Genomic DNA, 20287 nt, shown 5'->3' on the forward strand with positions numbered 1-20287 from the left:
TCTATTCTGCATCAGCTGTGGGTGTCCCTTAAAGAAGTCTCTAGCCCATGATGTTGTCACTTCTCAGGTGGGTCTGAGTGAGATCGTTTTTAGCTCTTGTCTGGTTCTAACATGTTATTTTCTTTAGAATTTAGCTGGACCTCATTTTTGAAATATGAGCAGATGTGCTGCCTGTGATATCTTGGTCGATAGGAATCCTTAGGAGAAGCAGGAAAGGTGTTGGAGGCAGACTGATTGTCTGCCCTTGTTGGACCCCGTTTCCTTACCTGTAAAAGGGATAGAATTTAATCCATTTGAAGGGCTAGTGTGAGTGCTGTTGGACTGGGAGGTAAACGATAAATGTTGTCCCCACAACCCTTCACTCTGCCACATTTTCCTCTTCATTTTGGTTGAGGGATCCAAAATCCTGGGGAAGTGACACTCTCTGTGCTATCTCTGTCTTCCTCTCGTTTCCATGGGCACTGAAGAGGGCTTTGCACAAAACCCAGCCCTAGTCAGCTTCACGCATCTGCTGGAAGATTCGGACACTGTGCAGTTTAAGTCATCAGTCACTCACTACGAGAGCAGTAGAAGGGAGAGAGTGTACTGCTGTTTTTAGAAATATTATCACATGGTTAGTGCCATCTGCATCATTTTTGCCATCTCAAGCCTTCTGGATACATGTGCAACTCCGTTCCCCTTTGCTAGGGTGGATCCCACTCTCTGCTCCTCCTGTGACTGTGTGGGTGAAGGGTGCCAGGTGAGACTGGGATATGCAGCCGATTTGCAGTCTTCCCAGACAATCCCAATGCATTATGCTACGTCAGCAAAGTTTTCCTGATAGGTGACAGGACAGGGGATGATGGCACCCTTTTTATTCATCTTACCACCCTTTTTATTCATCCAAAAGCCACATCTGAGCACCAGTGTGGCCAGGCCTATGCTAGGTGGGGTGGAAATGAGGAGTAAACATGGTGCTTGCTTGCAAGGGGTTCCCAGTCTCTCCTCTTAGAATCTGTCTGGAGTTCCCTTCTGATGAGGGGAAAGATCGAGGAGTATTTTTTAAGTGATAGCAGTTAATATTTATTGAGCCTTGCTAAGCGGTTTAAATGTTTTAACTTGTATAAACCTAATAAACTATTAGAGTAGTCCAGTTTTCTGAGGCTGAAATAAGACTGTGACCAATCAACAATTTGAACTGTATCTATAAACACTGAATTCTGGCCCAGATTCTCTGGGTCTTTATTACAGGTTTTCCTTAGTTCAAGAGCACTTAGTATATGTTTCCTTAGATCCGTGTCCTGGTGTTGAGGTCACAGTAGCGTTAAGTAAGACAAGTGAAAACATCCTCACTTTCCCCGGCCCCTTAGTGCTAGAAAGCCTTGGACTTAACTAACTTTTAGTGAGATGGAAGGGCCGACCTTCTGGTGTCCTGAAGAGCCCTGTTCAGGCCAGTCACAGAAAGCAATGCACAGAGGCTAACTTGTGTTTTCACATCCTCTCTCCATTTCTGTTTTTAAAGAGAACCTTTGTTTGCAAAGTCTTTCTCTCTGGCTTTCCTGTGAAAGGCCACAAAGCACTGTGCAAGCAGAGTCTCAATTCCTCTTCACATAAATGCCCTTAGCAAGGTGCAATTCATATCTCCATTTTACATAACGAGAAAACAGACCCAGAGAGGTTATGTAACTCACCTGAGGTCACACAGCTAGTGTGTTAGGACAGGATCCAAATTCGATGCAGATATCCCAGAGCTTTGGCCACTGCACTGTAGATTTCTTAGCTCTAGTAAGAGATTTTGAGCTGAAGAAAGCCCCAAAGCACTTCTCCAGTATTTTTTCTCAATGCGCTAAAAGGCAAGGGAGGGTCTGTGGTTTGAGCAGAGGACCAGCCTTGTGTGAAAACAGGAAGCTCCTCTCTAGAGGGTGGTCAAATCCAGATAATTAGAGACAGAAGGGACCTGAGAGATCATGCAGCATAATATCCCTTTGTATTTTTGAAGAAATTGCGGAGTGGAGAAGGTAAAAGGCTTCCTTGGATCCCGGTGCTGGATACCGGTGGGGCTGGGAGAGTGCCCACGTCCATTTCCGGTGCTCACTGCCTGAAAATACAAGAATGGAAAGTCTGTGACAGATGCTTTAAAAATCAAAGAAAAGGAGAATCACCGTGGGCCGAGCCACGGTGGAAGGGGGGCTATTCCTGTGGCTGGAATACTGCGTGAGGCTGGCCCCGGGCACAATGTGACATCTGCTCTCGCATAGCCCTGGCTTTCCCACTTTCGAATATCAGGTCTGGAATCCTGTGGTTCCACCCACTTTAAGATGTATTTGAATGTTCCCCATTTATTCCAAATATGCAGAAGGAGACCTCTCCTCTCTTCTTTGCCTTGGCCAGGGAGAAGCCTTCGTTCCCTGCCCTGCAGCGCCCCCGCGGGCCACCGGGCGCGACGCGGGTCTTAGCTCAGTGCAGGATGGCAGCGGGGGACTGCGGGGCCAGCCTGGGACTGGGACCCTCCCATCCCGGAAGCACATGCCAGTGTTAAGATGCCCTAAGTCCTCCACAGCTGGGGGAAGGCCAGGTGTATAAGACAGAAGGAAAAAAATATGAAAAAATACCATAACCACCCCCCATAGTGTAAAAAACAAAACTTTCCCCAGCAAGAACATTAGTGTGCTGTGATTCAGAAGAGCTCTCCTATGTGTTGGCCAGTGCTGTGTTGAGCTGGAGGCCGGGGGGACAGAGGTGGGGAGAAGTAAAAGGTATTTTTTCATTGGGATTGAATGTCCGGGCTGAGAATGCAATGAGACTCTGCAGAACTGGGCGTGAGGGAGTCGAGGCAGCTTGGAAACCCCTGCCTGGCCACAGGTCAGGTGGGCGGGGGAGACCCCCAGCTGCCTAGTTCTGGTGCTGGTGGGGACATTCTGCAGGGTCGCCTCTGAGGGGTCGCTCTGCTGCAGGAGCTGTGAGCATGCCTCCAGGAGAGCCAGCCGCGCCCCCAGCATGCTGCTGCCTTTGTGTTTTGCTTCAGAGCCCCTGACCCTGGCATAGTTCTGGAGCCTCTGAAACATCCGCCTGTCTGTGTTTGGGGCACTCAGGCTCGCGTGGCCCTGGGAATTCCAGACTCGTTGGGAAACGAAGCAGCCTGGGTACTCTCGGGACTTCCGGGGTAACGGCGTGGGTGAAGCATCTTTGTCTCTTTTTTATGCTAAGTCAGGCAGTGTCTTTTAGCACCTGTAGCTGACAGGGGGCAGAGGGACCCTTGAGTCAAAGAGCTGAAGCCTCAGCTGCACCTTCTGTGTCCTCCCCCAGGGCACATGGGCCCGACGCCGTGCTGATGGCCGAAGGCAACCCGCCGACGGAGCTGACGCAGTCGCAGATGCTGCACATAGCCCAGCAGATCGCTGCGGGCATGGTCTACCTGGCCTCCCAGCACTTCGTGCACCGCGACCTCGCCACCCGGAACTGCCTGGTCGGGGAGAACCTGCTGGTGAAAATCGGGGACTTTGGGATGTCCCGGGACGTGTACAGCACTGACTACTACCGGGTGAGTAGCTGTGCAGACAAGGAGCCCTCAGGGCCCTCCCTCCCGGGGGTCCCCCACTGTATGTGTTTGGTAGGGCTGCCACGGCAAAATATCGCACACTGGGTGACAGAAATTTATTTCTCACAGCTCTGGAGGCCAGACATCCAAGATCAAGGTGTTAGCCGGTTTGGTTCCTTTTGAGGTCTCTCCCCCTGGCTTGCGGTTGGTTGCCATCTCTCTGTGTCCTCATACGGCCGTGTTTTACACGTGCACCTGTACCCCTAATACCTCTCCGTGTGAGTAAGAGGACATCAGTCAGACTGGATTAGGGCCTACTCCAATGGTCTCACTTTAACTTAATTATCTATTTAAAGTCCTATCTCCAAATACAGTCACATTCTGAGGTTCTGGGGCTCAGGTCTTCAGCATAGGAATTTGAGGGGACACAGTTCAGCCCATAACATCTACCCTGCTCTTTCCATGGCTCTCCAGAGTGGTGCGTGACATCTCCAGGAGAGAAGTCCTCAGCATGAGAATCCTCCCAGGGGAGCCTGGGGGCTTGAGGGAATTCTTGGTGGGCATGAGGTTAAAGGATTTTGAGGTTTGGGTTTGATTCTGAGAAATTATGCCTGGAGCCTTTGATTGAGGTTTGAACTAGAGAGAACTTTTTCCCATAAACAGTAGTACAGTAGACTTGGGATTTCCCGCACAGAACCATCTCAGCTGAAAGCAGTTTAGCCAGTGGCCTTCTTAGTGACACGTGAGAGGATCTGTCCTGCCGTTCCTGAATGGTCCCATCCCGCCGCCCAGTGGACCCACCACTGAAACCGGGGAGGGACAGAGTTATAGACGGTAATTCAAATCCGCTGATTACCTGGAACTTCCCTCTTTGGTGTGCTAGATTTATTAACTGAGATCTTGGAAGCTGGGTATGAGAGAAAGGGGAAATTTCTGGAAACCCCAAAGTCATGATATTCAGAGTAAAGATTTGGGGTGGTGTTCCACCACTTCATACCCTCAATTTGATGTTCCTGTTTATTTTGTTTGATTTTCAAGGAGAGAGGAATAGGCAGGAAAGAAACAAACAAGCTGGGTGTGTATAACCTAAAAGGATGAAACATAGAACTTGACTACCATTCATAATTGGTGAAAACGATGCCTTTGCTCTCCTTGTTTTTATTTATTTTTGAGGAGCACTTGGTCAGTTTGTTTCCTGTATCCCTTCCTGCAGCCTCACTCACCTCTAATGCCTCTACATTTTGCTGGAGCCAACTGTGCTACAGTTACTTTAAGCAATTGTATCCATTGCCTTGCTGCAAATTCTTCTGTTGATTGTTTTGCAGTGTTTCTTCCTTTGTCACCTTGATAAGCATTGCTCACATTTTGTATGGCGGGAAAGAATAGAGCCCAAATTGAAAAGGATTCTCTTGGGTGTATTTGCAGGAAATGTGGGCACAGTCTTAACTTCAAGTGTTCAAAATGTAGCTTAAAAGCAATGACTAGTTTGTTCCAGATACCTCAAACATGGGGGAGATTTTACCTACCAACAGATGCGTCTCCTCTGTTAGTTCTGCTTCGCTGATGGAAGGTGGGGGTGGGGTGTCTCCCTGTCTCAGGAGACAGAGAAACACGTGGGTGATTCCCTGAGGAAAAGCTTTGCTGATCTTGAGGAGCGTCTAAGGTAGGAACATGTGGCCTAAGCAATGACTTTTTTGTAGCAATAAGTTAATACAGGTTTCAAAGTGCCTGGCAAAAAGTAAGTGCTTAATGCTTTACCCTAATTATTATCCAGATCGATCTCTTTATCCCCAAAGTGGAACCCAACATCCTCCTCTATAGGAGTCTCTAGAAAAATAATTCAAAGAAAAAATACTGAAAATCTCAACAGTAAAAACATAAATCACCTAATTAAAAAATAGGCAAAATATTTGAATGGACATTTCTCCAAAGAAGGTATCTAAATGGTCAATAAGCACATGAAAAGATGCACAACATTAGTCATTAGGGAAATGCAAAGAAAATTCACATGAGATGCCACTGCACACCCAACTAGATGGCTGTGATAAAAAGACATAATGACAAGTATTGGGAGGATGTTGAGAAATTGAAACTCTCATACATTGTTGTTGGAAATGTAAAATGGTGCAACTGCTTTTGAAAACAGTTTCGTAGGTGTAGAGTCACCTTGTAACTCAGTAATTCTACTCCTAGTCATATACCCAAGAGAACTGCAATTATATGTCCACACAAAACCTTGTAGACAAATGTTCATAGAAGCATTATTCATAATAGCTACAAAGTGGAAACAACTGTGTCCATCAACTGATTAATGAATAAACAAAATGTGGTGATCCACACAATGGAGCACTATTCAGCAATAGAAAAGAATGAAGTACTGATTCATGCTGCAACTCAGGATACACCTTAAAAACATTATGCTAAATGAAAGAAGCCAGACACAAAAGGTCACATTCTGCACTATTCCATTTATATGAAATGTCCAGAATAGGCAAATCCATGGAGACAAAACATACATTAGTGGTTGCCAGCAGCTGGGCGGAAGGGAAAACAGGAGTGACTGCTACTGGGTGCAGGGTTTCTTTTGGGGGTGATGAAAATGTTCTAGAATTATATAGTGGTGCTAGTTGCACAACACTGTGAATATACTAAAAAAAAAAAAACAACAGATTTGTATACTCTAAAAGGTTCTATTATGGTATCTAAATTATATTTCAAAAAAGCAAAAAAGCCTGAAAAGGAAAATACTACCAAAATAGTGACCATTATTATGAATGAAAAAAGTTAATCTTGGTCATTTACACATTATCAAAACACTGGCCTTTGCCATCTGCCATATTTTATTGCCATTTGTTAAAAAGAAAATTCTCCACTTAGATGACAAGATCCTGAAGTCCTTCTCTCTGGCATGGTTGGAGGAAATAATGACCCCCAGTTCCTTTATTTGTTCTTAGACATTAAGAAATGGGCTTCAGATGCCACATTAATTTCGTCCCACATGCCCCCACCCCCTATGGGCACTACTCAGTTGCAGCCGCAGGGTTTGTAGGTTCGTTTTCTGTCTGTTTTTCCCACTCAGGATGAGGAAAGAGAACCAGCCTTGCCATGGCCTCTGTTACGGGTGGGGATGGACAAGAAGGGCCAGGGAAGCAGGTGATGGGTGGAAGACCTGACTGACAATTTGATAGCAGCCTAGGAAAGCAACAGAATTCCGAACTTTATTTTGCATTCTCTAAAATTTCAAAATGGTTGCCCACCTTTGGGTTTCATGAAAGTATTTATTATCATAGAAGACATTCTTGGGATATGTTTACTTATTGACGTAGCGTATCAATGGGATCCATTCTGCTGAATTGTCAAATGGACAAGAGGAAGTTGTGGCTCTGTTTTGCAGAGCTCCAGTGCATCTTGCAGCAGCTGTGCCCCAGAGCTTGCTTGCTTTTGCATCAGTTTTCCACCTATTGGATTAGTTATAAGCTTAGCCTTAAACCCATCCCCACAGCGTCTCCATGTCTATTTACTTTTTTTATTTTTCAAGAGATGGAGTCTCTCTCTCTCTCTCTGCTGCCCAGGCAGGAGCGTGGTGGCATGATCATAGTTCATTGTAGCCTCAAACTTCTGGGATCAAGCAATCGTCCTATCTCAGCTTCGCTAGAGTCCTTCGCTTCTCAGTCCTCGCTACTCAGGACTACAGACTAATTTTTTTAAATTTTTTGTAGAGCCAGGTTCTTGTTATGTTGCCCAGGCTGGTCCCCAAACTCCTAGCCTTAAGCAATCCGCCTGCCTCGGCCTCCTGAAGTGCTGGGTTATAGGCACGAGCCACCGCACCTGGCCATCTTCATCTTCTTTATCACCCTGGCTGGGGCAGGGTGTCCTTATGGTTCAGATTTCTCTTTTGCCAGCACCTTTTTTTTTTTCCCCATTACTTTCTTCCTATCCTCTCCAACAGCCTGCATCAGACTACTGACGTGGGTTGTCGTCACCAATGTTAAAAGTTCTTTCTGTGACTGTACTGAAGGAAGGTTTGTTGTGATAGCCAAGGCGCTCTCATGTGGAAGGATGGTGCCTGGAGTCGACTAGATCGAGGGGTAAAATGTCCCTTACCTTTAAGCAAGAACCAATTGTAGTAGAAGTCTGAGCCGTCTGCTCACAGTGGCTTGTGAGCAGCCTTGCGGAGTGGCCGCGGCTCTGTGCCATCCGTGGCAGGAGGGGTGGGTGGCAGCTGTTCTTTCGTCACGGGGGAGCTGGCAGCACCAGGGATGGCTGCATCAAGGCTTCCACCCTGTTGCAGCTGAGCTAATTATACCTTCCCCATGAAGGGAGAAATCGGAACACTACATTTGCATTGAAACCAGCCCGACATGGCGGTTCCAAAATTACTCCAGCATTTATGTTCTTTGAATTGTTTTAATTAGCAGCTCCGCAGTACCAGTCTCTTATTTTGTTTTTTTATTCCTTTCCTCCACTGGCAAAACCTGACATTTAGGAAACATTTGAACCAGATTTCTGTCACATTCTGCCTGTTGGAGACTTAGGATCTCACTCTACTTGGTCATTACTGTGCCACAGTGGATCCATTGAAATTTTTTTAATGTGCACTTTGGTGGTTTTCACTGTTTGGTTCTAACATGTGCTTCAGATGAATGTGATCTGTTGGTGAGTGGAGAACCCAAACACCCCAAATCCTAGCTTTTAAGTCCCATTCTTTCTCGGGATTCAGCTTGTTTTAGGGTTGTAGGAAGTCCTATCCTTTAATTCATCTTCTACTTAAGAAGAAAAAGAAGCAGAATAGGGAAGCTGATTTACAGTAGACATTTAAGGAAGCACATGAATATAACTTGGCTAAGCAAGGCCACATTCAGAATCCTAAAGTGTTAAAATGATGTCAGCAACAAATTCCAAGAACTCATCATTAGATGCTCACTACCAGTGTATTAACTGCTGAGAGAGAGGAAGATGCATTGTACTAAACCCAGCTGACAGAGCCAGTAGCCAAATAAAACTATTTTAACTTCAGCACCTTTTACTTTACCCTGCTCACCCTGGAGGAAAAAGATTGACGAAGTAGAAAACAAAGCCCTGAGCCACAGAAGGGCGGAGAAGGTTTAGATAATTTAATAACCAGACAAGCAGATAAGAAATAATCAAGACTTTACTATACACCTTCATCTTTACAAAGTATGTGTTTATTTTTAAGGAATATTTTAAGGCAATGTGAATATTTCCAGATAGGTAGGTAGGTAGACAGGTAAATGGATAGATAGGTAGACTGACTCATTCCACAGATGTTTCTAGTGTCTTGTTATGTCATGTACTAATGCCATTTCCTCTATGAGGAGCAAGAAAAGAGGGAATTTCAGTTTCACCTTGTCCCTGACTTCCTCCATGAAGAGTAACTGCTCAGTCCTTTGTACAAATAGGCTTTACAGCATAGAACATGTGGCATCAAGGAAACCAGTTCATCTCTATGTCTCTCTCACTAATATGAGAGCAGATAAAGGGCAAGTCTTATACAGCTTTGTAGCTGCACAAACTGGCACAATGCATGGCTTGTACTAGATGATCAGTAAATGACTGTTGAATAGGACTCCTATCAGGAGAGGCCTTTGGGGTATGTCGTTTTAGCTCTGTAGGTGAATAGAGAAGATGTTCAGATTTGTATCTGGGTCTAGCTCTGAGGTTAGGAGCACTGACTTCAGGAAGTAAATCTAAAGACATTGGGACGTCCTTATCCCTGACAATTTCTTTGTAGTAAAGAGCCCAGGGCTAAAACTTACTTCCATTTATTACTATAATAGGAAAACTTCCTCTGGTGCACTATGTCTACAACCCTTGAAATGAGGTACAATGTTCAATTCAAGGGCAACTCAATCCCTTCCTAAAAAAGGGATGTCCTCTGTGTCATTAACTCTCATTTGTATCTAGCGTTTCCTTATTTTTCTAATCACCATAATACTTACACAATGACTCTAACTTTCACATGAACGATTATAGACCTTTCGGTTTGGTCTCTTTTGATTAAAGTGGCCTCAGAAACTTAAGAAGTTGTTTACTTTATGAAATCATCTTCAATTCATGCCTCTCACAACACTTAGAGGGAGCACAGTTCAGAGGAACCTGTCTGCCAGGGAGAAATCAGAACACTGAGTTCAGACTAATGCTATATTAAACTAGATTTGCATAAATTGTTACAAGCTTCTAAATTGGTTTAATTTGTATTCAAGTGCACCTAAGAACATTTTACATATGCTTTGGAGTTGCAACAGGGTGAGTGTGAGAGTCTTCTCATTCATTCATTCACTCATTCATTTATTCAACACATATTTATAAAACAACTACTATGTGCTAAATGCTAGTACTGTGGTCCCCAGTCCCCAGGCCACAGACTGGTCCTGGTCCGTGGACTGTTAGGAACCAGGTCACACAGCAGGAGGTGAGCTGTGGGTGAGCAAGTGAGCCCTCATCTGTATTTACAGCTGCTCCCCATTGCTTGCATCACCACATAAGCTCCACTTCTTGTCAGATCAGCAGCAGCATTAGATTCTCATAGGAGCGTGAACCCCACTGTAAACTGCACATGAAAGGGATCTAGGTTGTGCTCTCCTTATGAGAATCTAACGCCTGATGATCCGAGGTGGAGCTGAGGCTGTGATGCTAGTGCTGGGGAGTGGCTGTAAATACACATTATCATTAGCAGAGAAGTTCGACTGCACAATGAATGTAATGTGCTTGAATCATCCTGAAACCATCTCCACCCACCCCCCAAGTCCATGGAAAAATTATCTTCCATGAAACCGGTCCCTGGTGCCAAAAAGTTTGGGGACGGCTGCTGTGGTAGATACAAAAGGCGTCCAGATAAAAAAGACACATGGGGTCTACTTGGAGGAGTTCTTAGACATTTTAACACAATGTGATAAATGCTATGAAAGAGATACATACTGGGAACCCTGAAGAGAAAGCCTCCTGCCTACTTTGGGAAATTAGAATAGAGGTCACAGAAACATGGCATTTGATCTGGTATTGGAGATATAGACCCCAGATTGTTCTATTGGCAAGAAGGCCCTGAGCCATGATGGGGAGGGAGGCACAGAAAGTAAGATACAGAGATGGCAGTGTAAACATGACAGTGTGTGGCTGGGCAATGGAGACTTCCAAGGCTAACAAACTACGCTTCTTAGGCTATCATCAGATTTCACAGGGGCATGTTTGCCATGCCAGAGACTTTGGACTTGATCCTTTTGGCCGTGGGGAGCCACCAAGAGTTTTTACATCAGAAAATGACATACTAGGTTGCATTCTGATATGTCACATGATCTATGAAAATAGATCTGCCCAACAGATCCCAGTATCTCTACGCTGTACATGTTTGATCTGCCTAGAGCAGGATCTCTCAGACTGGATACAGGAGCTGCTGGAGGGTGTGCTTCAGTAAAAGAGGTCTGTGGTCATAGGATAAGCCATCATTTTCCTTGCTGCAGAACTCCTCGGAGCCTTTGATATGTTATGCCTGTCTATGCTTTTGTGACCTTTTAACAAGGGTTGTATAAAGTTGCATAAGCTAACATGGAAAAGCTGGTGTGGAGATGTGCTGTCTAGGCTCCCAGTTCTATCCAGCTCCTAACTAGAGAAGAACGTTGACAGTAGATGGGTATATCCCCTTTGCGCTTGCTTTTGAGTTTTTGGGGGGGGGGGGCGGGGTTGGTGTTCTGAGTCTCTTATTCTTGAAATCACTAGCCCCTATGCTTTATACATATGCCACACACAGAAAATAAGTCTGCTTGGTCGTAGCTGCACTGGGGATGAAGGTAGGGGAAGGTCGGCATTGCCCATCGGCTTGGATGGGACAGAGGACTCTGATGCCTCAAAGCCCTGAGAGGTCTCCCCTACCCCGTTTTTGAAGCAATCAGGCCTCGGCTCTCTCATGCTTATGACATTACGTGCTTTTACATCACTCAGACCAGGGCCACTTTAAAAAGGAAGCTGGCAAGAAAGAGTTAGCTGAGTTATAGAGGAAAGCGCATTACATTTGGAGCCTGAAGACAAAGGTTGAAATCTCTGATTTTTCTTTTTTAGACTTATGATTATATCAGTTAGGAATGTGTTTAGCTCAAGGTAGCAAGATGCTATTAACAGTGGCTAAGCGGATAGGGAGTCGTCTTGCTCACGGGACAGGGAGTTCAGAGGTGGGCAGTTTCTGACTGGGTCAGTGGCTTTCCAGTGTCAGAGCTGTGGATTGGCACTCGAGGTTTCCTTGCTCCCCCTCCTGGCTGCAAGGTGGCTGCAGCAACTCCAAACATCACAACTGCAGTTGCAGGAGGGAGGCAGGATGGCTGCGGGAAGCAGATTGTCTCTCCCTGCACATTTCTTTCTATCAGGACATAGATCTTTCTCAGACCTTCTCCTCTGCAAAGACTTCTTATACCTCCTTGGCCAGCAGGTCAAGACCAAGGGCTGAGCTGACTTGTCAGAGATCAGTGGCCTGTTACCAAAGCCCTGGACAAAACTGGGATTCTACAACAAGGAAAAGGGAAGGGAATGGCTTTGAGGCAAGCAAAAAAAAATTATCTGTCACACTGACCTTATGCACCATGACAACCTCTGTTTCTCTACTTGCAATGACTTCCTGCCTTTAAAAGTTGAAAACAATAAATTGAAGTGACACATAATCATTGCTAAAATAATAAAAGTACTGGAAATTCTGCATGGAAGATCTTTGTTCCTCTGTATTCCGTGTTTTTTTCCCCCCCCCCCCCTCTGGCTGATTTTAAGATTGTCTCTTTATTACTGGTCTTGGGAAATTTGATAATGATGGGCCTCAGTATAGTTTTATTTATATTTCTTGTACTTGAGTTCACTGGATTTTTGGAATTTGTGGGCTTATAGTTTTCATCAGTTTAGCTTTGGGGGGTTTTGATCCTTCTTTGGTCAAATATTTCTTCTGTTTTTCTCACCAACTCCCTGGGGACTCCAATTTCACTTATATTAAGCCACTGGACACTGTCTCATGGCTCACTGAGCTCTTTTCATGTTTTTGGACTCTCCTTTTTCTGTGTGTTTCATTTTGGGTAGTTTCTATTGCTATGTCATCAAGTTCAATAAGAAAAGTCTCCTGCAGTGTCTGATTTTCCATTAGTCCCATCTGGTATATTTTTTCATTTCATACTCTGTAGTTTTGGGGTTTAGAAGTTCAATATGGGTCTTCCTTTCTTGTATCTTCCATATTTCTAGTTAACTTTTTAAGCATATGGAATACAGTTATAATAAATGCTTCAGTGCATTTGTCTATAATTCTAACATTTGTGTCCGTTCTGGATCAATTTCAGTTCATTGAGTTTCCTCCTCATTATGGATCATATTCTATGCTCTTTTGCGTGCCTGGTAATTATAAATTGAATGCCAGACATTGTGAATTTTACCTTGTTGGATGCTAAATGTTTTTGCATTCCTATAAATATTTTTGAGCTTTGTTCTAGAATGCATTCATGTGGCATGGGAAGAGTTTGATCCCTTTGTGTGTTGCAGTTAAGGTTTATTGGGCAAGACAAGAGCAATGCTTACTTTAGGGCTTAATTCCTATTACTGAGGCAGGATCCTACTGTGTACTCTCCCTGATGCCCCGTGAAGCAGGAGGTCTTCACTCTGCTTTGTGGGCACCAGTACTATTCCTGGCCCTGTGTGAGCACTGAGCACTGTTTTCTCTGATCCTTTGGGTAGTTTCTCCCTCAGCCATGGGTAGTGTCCTCACATGAATGCACTGATCAGCACTCAGCTCAATATGCAAGGGGCACCCTCTGCAGATCTCCTGTGTTCTTTCTGTCTGCAGTTCTCTTTTCTCTGGTGTCCTATCCACCTGGATCTCCCCAGACTCTCAGCTGCAGCTCCTCAACTTAGGGAGCTTGCCGGGCTCCACCTGGGTCCCCCTCTCTGTCTCTCTCAGTGTTTAGCTTGGATAATCACAGGACTCAACATCCTTTTTCTCATCTCGCGGATCACTTCCTTCATTGTCTGTTATCTCGTGTTATGAAAACAGTTGTTTCCTATATTAAGCCGTTTTTTGGTTGTTTCAGGTAAGAAGGTAAATCTGCTGTCTGTTACTCCACCTTGCCTAAAAGCAGAAGGTAGTTGCCATCTCCTGATGATGCACACGTCATTTCAAAAATCTATCCGTGAACCACGTATAAGCTGCAGTAAAGAAAACAAGTTCTTTCATCTCTTTTAAAACAGCTACTTCCAGTGGAGGTTTTATTTTTTTTTCCTTTTTAATTAAATAACCTACATTTACATAATACTTTTTCTACAATTAAAGTTTTCTTGCCTACACAAGATTATTACTTAAGCGGGAGAGTAGATTTTCTCCAACTCCAGTGAGTATTGAGCAAGAGGAAATTATCTTAGCCTACTTGTTACCTCTGAGAGCTTCCCTAGGCTTAAAATGTGAATTGGTTCAAGAAGGCTTTGGGAAAAAATGTGTGGGCAGAATATTAATAATGCTCCACACTTTTCACCTTCTTCCACAGTCTTTGCCCTGTGGTCAGGGTTGGAATACCTTGCATGGACGAATTGGTTGGATTAATCCAAGATGGCATCGCATATATGGTTCTTACCCATGTCTCTTCAATACGTAAATACTGAGTAAGATGTGTACTGTTTCCTAAAGAAAATCACACAGCTCCTGGGGAGACGAGACATAAATGAATCACTCTGATATGAGGCAGGGTGATACGTGTTGTGGAGAGTAGAGATAAATTGATTTGGGGGGAGGTGTTGGGTAAAATCTGGAAAGTTCTCTGGAAGAAATAGGATTTAACCTGAGCCTTAAAGGACAAATAGCAGGTATGGGTTTTGTAAACCTCAAAGACTATGGCATATGACTGAAGTTACAAACACAGCTAGACGGTCTGATTAAAAATGCTTCCTGGGCAGTGTGTGTATGTTCTAATTCTGCACTCCTCATGCCTCACAGAGTGCTGGGCACTTGCTAGGTTCTTACTGATCATGACAATTACCTAAAAGGAGCTTCCAAGAAAGATTCTATAATATTCTTCTTGCAAGTTTTTCAAAGTAAAGATGCTATGCAATGCAGTGGCTCTTCAGTATAGAAATCACTCCTAAGTCCAAGCGTGATTTGACTTCATCTCGCAAAACACTCCATATAACTCTCTTAAAATTCTGTCCTCAGGTTGGTATTTCAGATTTCTGCTTAGTCTATTTGTCTATGTGCAAGAAACCATAAAACTACAAGAGATTGTTACAACAGTCTGATTCAATATTGGATACCTATGAATACATCAAAAACACCAGAATTTATCTCTCTTTAGAGTTGTAGCACCATCTTGTCAAACATTCCATTGGTGATCGTAAGAACTTGGTACAGGCACGGAGCCTGAGGAATTCTACTTACCAGATAAAACAAATCCTTCACTGGGATCCACTAAGAAAATTATCAAATATTAAAGTTGCTTGTTATATCCAACAGTATGAAAACTTCTCAAATTCATATTATCTTACCAGGTATCACAAATGTCCCCACTGTATAGGCGCCCAAGCTTCACCGCACATTGGAAATTCTCAGTGCTTCTTTCTAAATCTTGATTCCTGGGCCTTGTCTTAGATATACTGACTCAGCATCTCAGGGAGGATGAGAATTAGGAGTTTATGTTTTTAACAAGTTTTTTAGGTGAGTCTGATGTCCAGCCAGGTGCACGAACCGTTATCTGGGTCCAGCGCAGGAAGATTTACAGAAAGCTAAGGAGAAAGCGTGGTCTCATCTATGCTAAGATCCGAACGGTAACTTTACAACAACAAGGCTTAGCTATCCAGCTTCAAAAAGAGAATAGGTGCTGTTAAAAATACCCTCAAACAAGACCCTTTATTTTCCTGTTGGAGATGATATTACCCAAATTAATGGATTTTTAGGACTTCTAATAGGAAAGAATCTCTGAATTTTGATCACTAGTATATAATCCTATGTTAGGCTCTTTAACACTAGAGCCTAAATTCACTGAACCGTGGCCTTTCTGCATGAGCCCGAGATGTATTCCTTGTCATCAGTGATAAATGACATTATCTGAGGATATCCTCTCTCATCCTGGGATGGGCTCATCCTCTGTGTAAGTATTGTCAAAGACATCACGAGGATGGAGAGAGGGCCAGGACAAGCAGCAGGTGGGAGGTGATGCCCCGTGCTCCTGGACAGGCCACATCAGAGCCGCAGTGCCTTCCTCCAGGAGCGGGGCTCCCCCCCGGCCAGCCCCACGGTCTAGGCAGACCCCTGCTGGCCTGGTCTGTCACTGCACGGTTGTGCATCTGTGTGGGGGCCTGTGCAGGAAAAGCAAGAAAAGGCTCACGAGGAGTCAAACAGCTTGTCAAGGTATCCTTGTGGGTGTCTGTATTGAAGTGTCACAGTATGAAGGCTTTTTATTAGCAGCTATTTTAGAATCCTAGCACCGAAATGGAACAGATTCTTCCTTACATGGCATTTCCAGGCTGGCTTCCTCCCTCACAGCCTTACGACAGCATCAGCCTTCTCATAAGGGGGTGGAGAACATGACGCTGGGCTCCTTTGACGGCACAGCCCGGCTGTGTGGCCCACGCCCTCAGCCCTGGAGATAATTTGGTTCATTCACATGTTGCCGATGACAGGGAAACAGCGGCGGAGGCTGGGGAGGGCTGGAGGCTCATGCCTCGCCTTTGCGCACAGCACAGACACCTTCCTGGGTTTCGAAGGGGTGTGGAGGGGTTGATGCCCAATGTCAAGGGCATGCAGGAGCATTTGCTCAAAGACGCGACCGCAGGGTGAGTGATGTCCAATATCAGCACGCTTTCTTGCAGCTACTACAGGTGCTTCAATTCTTCCCAGCTCTCTTGGGGAAAACAGTGAATTTCTTTCTGGAAAACTCGTTAGACTTCATTGTAGGAAACAATTGTGACCTTAGAAGACTCCTGTTGATGTCTCGGTGGGTTAATGTTGGGTCTTGTAAGGAAGACTGACATATTTAGCCTCCTTTCATGTCTCAGCTTGGCATGTAACCTTCTCAACCATCTTTTAATAACGCAGATGAGGAAAATAATTTTCAGAGAGGTGAAGTCACTTTCCTGAGGTGCCATCACTTATCCCTGTGGCAGAGCTGGCGTCTGAACCCCTGTTCTTGAAGGAGCAGAGGATGTTCTTCCCACTTTGGAACCTTCCCAACACCCTCAACACAACCCTGGCTCCTCTAGTCTTCTCCGTGGTGTGTGTGTGGGGGTGGCGAGGGTCACCTGGTGTATGCTCAGAGCTCTGCCCTTTGTGGTCATAAGAGGTCTGTCTAGGACAATGGCCCATCATGCAGAACAAAGTTCTACAGCTGTGTTGGGTGAAGGAGGAAAAGAGATACTTTCTCAGAACCATCGCCTTTCAGGTTGGGAAGGGGCTTCCTTCAGAAATAGTCTGTCCCTCTGTTTTAAGGAGAGAATCTGGATCTTTCATCTACCCTGCTAGCTGTTCAGTTTTGGGATATTTCCAAATCTTACTAATATGCCAAGGAACCTGGGCTGGGTGACAGCAAACGTGGATCTAGTCTCACCTCCAATATGTGTGCAGTGTGTGACTTTGAACAACTTGTTCAACCTCTCTGAACCTTACTTTCCATCTTGCTAAAATAGGATTAGGTTATTAATACAATGTTATTACTAATACCATATAGAGAATATTATTATATATGGTATTATTAATACCATTATTGCCATTGGAGAACAGGGACAATGCAAGAATCCTGTGGCTTCTACTTGGCTCCACCTTCCATGTTTGAAGGGTGCTCTCTTGGGTAAACATTCCTGAGTCCAGGGATGGGTTCTAAGCAATGTGAGTGCTGTCTCAGATCTCTGTGGAATGGTCCCAAGGTGTTGCCACTGGGGCATACACATTGGCCGTCACAGTTTCCTTCTCTTCATGTCTCCTGAATTTGTGACTTACCTCCCACCAGTGTTTTGCAGCCACTCCTCATTAACTGTTGGTCAACCCGCCCTGGCTAGACTGGAGGTTATGAGGTCTTCAGGAACATCAAAGGACCTCTCCAGATGCCTAACTGCCTGCTTACCTGTACTCTGGGTTTTTTCCACTATGTCCCTAAAGGTGACATTAGCCACTACCACTTAAAGTGCATTTTAATGCTTTGTGTGATTTCTTCCTTTGTCTCTTTGTGATTGGTCCAGAACTATTGCTCACTTACCTTTTGTCAGCTGTTCTGAGTCATAGCTATTTGCCTGAGCATGAAACACTTGTCATAAAGGGAAACAATTGTGGCATAAACCACACAAGTTTCAGGACAATCTTAATTCGGATAGAGCAAGAAAGAGCTCTGCCCTTTAGCAGTCTGGGGAAGCCTAGGGACTCCTGCCTCAAATAATATTTTAAATGTATAAAATAAAACATATAGAGTTACAAAGGAATACAGTTGCATTGCATACAGTTATAAAATGCTAAAAATGTGATTTAATAACACATGTGTTTTGTTAAAACATTAAATAATGAAATCTGGTGGCAGGTCTAATAACTACTATCATTTCAAAGTAATGAACATAAGTGATGTTTTTGATATCTGTAACAACAACAATAATGTGACATGAAAGTATCTGATTTCTATGGGTGACAACTTCACAGATTCTGCTGATCCTACTGTGGTTTGTTGCCTATGTTAATAATTGAAAGAAATGCTAAATTTTTGTTAGAAGTTACCGAAAATTAGATGTAATCCAAGTTTACGGAAACCCTATGAATTCTATCCATGGATCCCTTTAAGGTCTGTGCATACAGATAAAGAAGCCCTATTTTTGAGCATTGCAGAATAGTACACAAATGCTCATTAAGCAGATACAGTACAACAAAGCTCTGTTGGCTAAGCACATTCTAGAACATCGTAAGCGTGGAGATGGGGGAAGGAGAGTAGCAATAAAGAACAGAGACTGTGGAGCCAGACTTCCTCGGTTCAAATTCCAGCTCTACCTCTTATTATTTATGTGACTCTTGAAGAAGTTATTTAACCTCCCAAGCCTCTATTCCTCAACTTTTAAACAGCAGTAATGATAATATCTTCTCAAAGAGACATTGTACCTTATAGTGGGCACTTTATGTGTCCGATGTTACTGTAATCATATAGGAACATAGAAAGAGAGTATTTCAGAAACAAATAGCATTAGAGTGAGTCAGCACTGGGCAGGGATGTGTTAAGAGGGCATGCACACGCTGTGTTTGATGAGCTGTGAGTTCTGCCCACATTTCTCCACCTCTCAAAGATATTGCAAGGGACTTTGCCAAGAGCTTTGCTGAAAGCAGAATACTTCCTGTCCAAGGCAATCCCCCATCCTATCTAGCAAGTGCACCTACTTTTGGATGATCATTTGTCAGCTTCACCCTAATGATCCCATACTTGCTCCTGGTGATCACTACTTCTTTTTCTAAGTGCTCCTACACTACCTTTAAATAGTTTGTGTTGAAATTCATCCTGGAACTAAGGTCAAGTTTAGTGATCAATTGTTTCTAGAATCCTACTTCTTCACTCTCTTTTGAAAATTTTGTCCACCTTTGTTCATCTCCTTCATCATCTTCCCTTTTTCCTTTTCCCTTGTTCCTGCTGTTTGCATGAGTGTCAAATTTAACGCTGTGCAGGGGTGCAGGCCAGGACATTATTTAGCTATGCTTGGAGACATACTTATTTTTTAAAACAATGTTGAGCTTTCCATTTAAAAAACAATTTAGCCATAGTCGTTCCATATTTCCTAGGTTTCAAGTCATTCTTCTTGATGGAAAGGAGAGAATCAAAATAGGAATTATGTAGCTAATTCACTCAACAAATATTTTTGCCCATGAGTACCTTACATGCTGGGCACCAGTGGGAAAAAAGTGAGCAAAAATAGACACATCTTAGCCTCCTGGAGATGACAGTCCAGCCGGAGAGCCAGACATTTATCAAATTATCCCACAAATGTATGTCAAACGAGAGCTATGATAAGTGGCATGAAGCAAACATCGTGAGGGCTATGTGAACCTATAACAAGGGAATCTGCCCTGGCATAAGAGCTCCGGGAAGACTGAGGAAGGCGTTTTTGAGCTTCATCCTACAGGTTGAGTTAACTAGGCCAAGATATGAAGAAAGTCCTTTCTAGTCAGAGGAAACAGTGGGTAGGAAGGCCCTGTGGCAGGAGAAGCAGAGCATGGAGAAGGAAATAAAAGGTGGCCAGTGTGCTGGATGGACACAAGCATGAGGTGCAAAGCCCAGTTGGAGAAGCGGAAAAAATTTTGCCAGCGCTGCTGAATATTTTTCATGATTATGAAAACAATGGATGCCACTAAACTTTAAGAAAGATGTGCGGTTGTGCATCTCTGGGGGCCAGAGTGGCTGTGAGCAGACAGGCTAAGGGACTCTTGCAGAAGCTCAGGAGAAAAACAATGGTACAATGGGCAAAGATGATTGGGGTGGAGACAGAGCAAAGTGAAGGGATTTATAAGCTATTTTGGAGGCAAAATTGCAGGACCTGGAGGCAGATTGGGTATGGAAAGGGCAAAGCAGAGAAAGATGTCAGGGATGTGAAATAGATTTCTGACCAGTATAACTGGGCAGTTGATATCATTCCATGACATGATTTTTGAATGAGGTAGGAGGAGACCAAGAATTCCGTTGGGTGCATGTTAAGTTTTAAGTCATTTACGTTTCAAAGACACCTCTAACAAGCATGAAAACATTATCAGTAGGGTGACCAAGAAGTCTGGAACCATGCTACAGGTGGGAGAGT

The 20287-nt window shown here is 44.1% G+C and overlaps 1 protein-coding gene across 5 annotated transcripts in view; it reads left to right on the top strand.

Annotated features, from left to right (window-relative positions):
* The window catches only part of NTRK2 (neurotrophic receptor tyrosine kinase 2), a 343471-nt gene that overhangs the window by 266483 nt on the left and 56701 nt on the right, over positions 1-20287 (top strand). For all 5 annotated transcript variants that reach the window (XM_045562234.1, XM_045562236.1, XM_045562233.1 and 2 more), the window contains one exon: positions 3286-3520. In XM_045562234.1, the coding sequence (XP_045418190.1) occupies positions 3286-3520 (235 nt within the window). The remainder of the gene's footprint in view (positions 1-3285; positions 3521-20287) is intronic.

The sequence above is a fragment of the Lemur catta genome, chromosome 10 (assembly GCF_020740605.2).
Source record: "Lemur catta isolate mLemCat1 chromosome 10, mLemCat1.pri, whole genome shotgun sequence".
In the NCBI taxonomy this organism is placed as follows: domain Eukaryota; kingdom Metazoa; phylum Chordata; class Mammalia; order Primates; family Lemuridae; genus Lemur; species Lemur catta.